Here is a 5,250-nt window from a genome sequence, read left to right on the forward strand (position 1 = left end):
CTAATGGGGGTCATCCCTAGGGAGCGGGGACCATAGGACCTGGGGAACATAGGACCCTTTTTCAGGGGGGAGCTAAGGTACCTGGGGAACATAGGTACGCTCCCGGCTAATGCTACCTATGTATCTTCTGATTCCTCCAGTCTTATATTTAGTAGACATGACCCTTTTTTCTTGTTAAGTGTGCTTGCAGTAGCAAGCAGCACTTATTAGGGTGCTTGCAGGATGCAAGGCACACTATGGGCCGGTTTCAGAGACAAGGCTTAAGCCTAGTCCTGGACTAAATCACACTTTCAATGTAAAATCTCCATTGAAGATGTTTTTAAGTCTAGGATTAGGCTTAAGCCTTGTCTGTGAAACCGGACCCAAATGTTCTTGTACATATATATTTATTGTTATTATAGCAAAGTTTGGCCCGGCTACTCGTCCCACAGTTTTGGCACTAGGTAGACATGAGAGGTGTCAAAACGTGCTGCTCATTCCAACTTGCGTTGCTTATGTCCGACGGAAGGTTACGGCCTACGGGTTACCCACAATGCCCTGTTTAGCGGACAAAAAATCCCATGGACAATGAATGGGGCGATATTCAAAACGCCACAGCTCGGCCTCTGAGTGACGTAAAGACACGTGGTCTTCGCCGGGGGTGCAGGGGAGTTAGCTAACTAGCGCTAACTAGTTAGCTAGCGCTAGTTAGCTAGTGCTAGTTAGCTCGGCCCCTGGGTGAGCTTAGAGAAAGGCGATCTTCCACAGGAAGGTCTTTCCACAGGAATTGTCCACAGTCTAGTTTCTAGATAACTTTGTATCTAGTTGTCCACCTTTGGCACCACATTTCAGGTTCGAGTCGTGTATAATATTCCAGATGATATACGTCATAGGTGGCAGATACCGATGCGCTAAGATAATCTCCCTGTAGAAACAAACGCCGTACGTGTCTATCCCTATGGGCAGATACAGAGTATAGACCCCTATATGGTGCCGGGGGCTGAGGCCGGCCTTGCGCAAACACATCCCCATGTAGACGTCATCGATGGGCAGAATCTCAATGCTGTGGGACATCTTGTAGACAACTGCAGCAGTGTACCCTGAGAGGAGGAAGCCCCCCCCACCACAGTAGGGGGGGTAGGAGTCTGACACTTGTACCTGGACAGGAATATAGTACTTGCTGTTGGGCTTTCTGATGGGTCCGACAGATTCGATTAGCTCTCCCACAAAAAGGTGCTTGCTTCCATCGTTGTCCTCTAGACCCTGTAGATACGCGACCATGTTGTCTGTGTTGGCGAAGATGTCGTCGTCACCGTTGAGGAGGAAGCGGGCCTTCGGGCAGTTCCTGTCCATCCATTCGAGGAACAGTATCTGCTTCATGGTGAGGTTGAAGAAGGAGTCTCTGAAGTCCCACTGCAGGATGTCGTTGTGCTCCCGTTGCTCCAGCTCCAGGAGTCTGTTCATCTGGAAGGTTTCCAACCCCGCGGCTGTCGTTCCGGAGATGAATATCCTTCTGATCCAAACGCCGTCCTGCAGTCTCTCCTTAGCCCAGGTTTTGCGTAAGACCTCACGGCGGTCGTAGTTCCAAGGCGAGGTCTTGAATGAATGAATGAATGAATGAATGAATGGTCTTTATTGTCATTAATACAGTACAGGCACCATACAACGAAATGTAGGAGGGGGGGGCTCCCCTGGTGCTTGGAAAAAGACTAAAAACAAGAGGGCCAAGGGTAAAATAAAGAAGGGAAAAGTGCTGGTTTACATAAATAAAGGCTATGTACACTATCTACTATACTATACTACTATACTATACAATAAAACACTGTGCTGTACTCTATGCTATGCTATAAATATCCAAACTTTTCCTATATCTGAACCTATGTTGTAAATTATGTACCTTGATGACGAGCAGCAGGAAGACATCGGCAGATTTGTCACGCCCTCCACATTTATCGGGCACGTCGAGCAGCATGGGGAAGTGGCGACAGTGACGATAGAAGAGGAAGTCTCTGATGTGACCGGGGAGAAAGTAGAACCCTGACACGTTGGCTGCAGAGTCGTTCCGTTGACATGGGGGCCAGAGGTAAACATCTGACTCCTCCCTGGTTGGTTCTGGGGGTCTGCTTTGGTTGGTTACTTGTCTTGCGTTCCCCTTGGCGAAGATCGACAGAGGAATATCTCTCTTACCAAAGATGATGATCAGGTAGAGTCCTGCCATCAGAAGTAAAACCGTTGCCTCTATGTAATGTATCTGTCTCATCTTTGTTGCTCTGTAACGATAGAAAAACAAATACACAGGTGTTTATATTGGCAGTGGATACATGTTGTCACAGTGCCCATGTTAAGTACAGATCATTATCTGGCATGTCAGGTGTGTGTGTGTGTGTGTGTGCGTGTGTGTGTGTGTGTGACAGGTAAGTTTAGGTTTCTCCATCCCAAATAGTAACGGATACGGTATGGTAAGCATGGCCCTAGATCTGCACTTTAGATGTGTGTGTGTGTGTGTGTGTGTGTGTGTGTGTGTGTGTGTGTGTGTGTGTGAACAGGGTAATGTTACAGTGGCCAGTGTATTAGGACATTATGCTCCTAACCTTTTGTCAATAGTAGGACGCTTACCGTTGTTATCAGATGCCAATCAACCTTTACTGAAAGCGGTTTGATGCAAACACACATTTTGAAATGAAAGGCTCTAATATTTACGCTAGTTCCTTATAAAGTTTCCTTATAAAGTTCCATAAATATTTGCAAATTACACTTAGGCCTACAGTTTGTCTCGATTGCTAAAACGCTTTAAATGAAACTGGGGTTCACTTGACCTGCTGCATTTTGTTATCTGACCTTGCTGTTTTTATCCGACAGCTGTGTTGGTTTTATCAGATGAACTTTGAGGTTTTAACTAGGTTTTAATTAGGTCTACGTCTGATAGGGTGTCCTTCAGAGCCTCGAAAGGCGCCCATAAATAAAATTTATTATTATTAGTAGTAGAAGAAGTATCTTTTATTATTAAGTAATTTCTCATCACAACTCTCAAACAAAAGACGCAAAAATCAGTTGAGTAAATCATCAATCAGTAAATCATGTCAAACAGAATTAAAACATTTGGTCACAGCTGCTACCTCTTCTGCACGTGTGCAAAACGTCTTCAATCAACAATCAGTACTTGACATTCTTTCTGCATTGGTCATCTCTGTAAAAAAATAAAAAATAAAGATAATATGTTTACTTGCCTTTTATAGTAGCCTACATACTATAATTATAGTATCAAATGGCACAGAACATAGGGTTAAAATGGCCACAGAAAAGGGGTAGAAAAGAGGGTATATTGATAGCATTTCGTGAGCTTACTGATAAGGAAATGTCCGTTTAGGGCAGTTCAGAGATATTGAGTTTTTACATTCCATTATGTTTTGTGAGATGGAACCTTTGTATTTTATTAATTACTAACTAAAAAATGTCAACATTTAAAAAATAACACCACACAGGCATTAATAAACACCTAATGGGTCAGATTATGTGAAAACCTAAATTTTGACAAAAATTGAGATAGAACCTTATAATTCTAACGTCACGATTTATTGAGTTATTGTGTAAGGACTGATTTAAATAACTGTTAATTAGCTGACAAGTTGTATGTTTTGAAGCAGGTGGTTGATTTTGTCTGATGCATTTAATGTTTTGAGAGTTTTAGTGCATTTTGCAAATGAAATGTTGTAATGTCCTGTAGGTTTGGAGAAGTCTGAACCCTGACACGGAGAGCAGGGGATTATTATATTTACTTAAATGAGCGTCATGCTTATTTAGCAAAACATAAAATACAAAAAAATACAAAAAACATTAAATAGCCTAATGAATAGACATTTCTTGTCAATATGTTTGTATTTGTTTTGATTGAGTGACTGCTTTAGAGTTAGGCGTACATGCTTTATGGTCTGTCAAAAACAGAAATTGGTCGAAACATAAAGACGTTGGTTTGGCCAAAATCAGTAGACTTCCACGCTTTGCATCCTAGCAGGGCCCTATTATAGGCATAATATATCATAATATAATATCATATTGTAGTGCCGGAGGAAAAAGGAAAGACGTAGGCAACGTAATGATAACTGTTTAATCAAAACAACAACTTGTACTCTCAGTACAGGACCAGAAAATGGTTACCAAAACTCGTGTATCTAAACAGGAAGGTGCAACGTTAATAATCCTCCCCTCTGCCCCTAGTGCCAGAACTGGTTCCCTCCCACTACACAACCAACAGTAAGAGGAGAACATGAACCCATAATGTAGTCACTACACCAGCCCCCCCAGTGTTCACCTCAATATTGGAAATCCTCACGGCGAGGAGGGCGTATGGCCCGGCCCCTACGATCGTAGGTAAAGTCAGGAGGTGCGGGAGGAGGTGTGACATCGCCCATCACGTCCTCCTGCAGGGAAGGACGGGGGGCAGCGACGACCGGGGGCTCGCGAGCTGCGGGGGGTTGTCGGGGTCGGAGGGGGGAATGGCCAGGGCGCGGCAGGGGAGGTAGGACTGGAGGCCGGCCTCTGCGCGGTGGCAGGGCCAAGTCCAGGGGCAGTTCAAGGTCCAAGTGGGCCGGTTTGAGGCGATCAACGGACACACACTCAGGCCTACCCCCCATGTCAACCATGAAGTTCTTGGCTCCGGCCTCGATGACACGGAAAGGCCCGTCATAAGGAGGACGTAGTGGAGTCCTGTGGCCATCATGACGAATGAAAACGAACCTCGCTGAGTGCAGCTCCGGGGGCACCCTCGAAGTAGGGACACCATGCTGCGTAGTCGGGACCGGGACGAAGGTCCTGGCGCTGTCCAGCAGGGAGGCGCGCTGAGCGGCGGCGGACCAGGGCTCCGTTGACTTGGGAATGAAGTCACCGGGGACCCGCAGCGGCTGTCCAAACACCAGCTCAGCGGACGACGACTGGAGGTCCTCCTTAGGCGCTGTCCTGAGCCCCAGCATGACCCACGGCAGCTTGTCAAGCCAGTCGCTGTCCGTGAGGCTGGCTCGAAGGGCGGCCTTCATGGATCGATGGAAACGCTCACAGAGCCCGTTCGCCTGCGGGTGATAGGCGGTTGTGCGGTGGAGCTTGACCCCCAGATTCTCCGCCACCGCTGCCCACAGCTCTGAAGTAAACTGTGAGCCACGGTCAGAGGAGAGATCAGCAGGGGTGCCGTAGCGGGAGACCCACACCGCGATGAACGCCCGGGCCAGGTCGGGGGCTGTCGTTGAGGAGAGCGGAACTGCCTCCGGCCAGCGAGTCGTC

The 5,250-nt window shown here is 46.7% G+C and overlaps 1 protein-coding gene across 1 annotated transcript; it reads right to left on the minus strand.

Moving 5' to 3' along the window:
* Positions 1 to 2,197, minus strand: LOC308156877 (N-acetyllactosaminide beta-1,3-N-acetylglucosaminyltransferase 3-like; the record flags this gene model as incomplete). Its single annotated transcript, XM_080530325.1, has 3 exons — positions 1 to 16; positions 926 to 1,575; positions 1,877 to 2,197. The coding sequence occupies 3 exons, from the start codon at positions 2,195 to 2,197 to the stop codon at positions 1 to 3; spliced, it is 987 nt and encodes a 328-aa protein (XP_080386451.1).
* Positions 2,198 to 5,250: the final 3,053 nt, after the last annotated feature.

Source organism: Nansenia antarctica (assembly GCF_963989245.1).
Source record: "Nansenia antarctica genome assembly, chromosome: 1".
NCBI lineage: Eukaryota > Metazoa > Chordata > Actinopteri > Argentiniformes > Microstomatidae > Nansenia > Nansenia antarctica.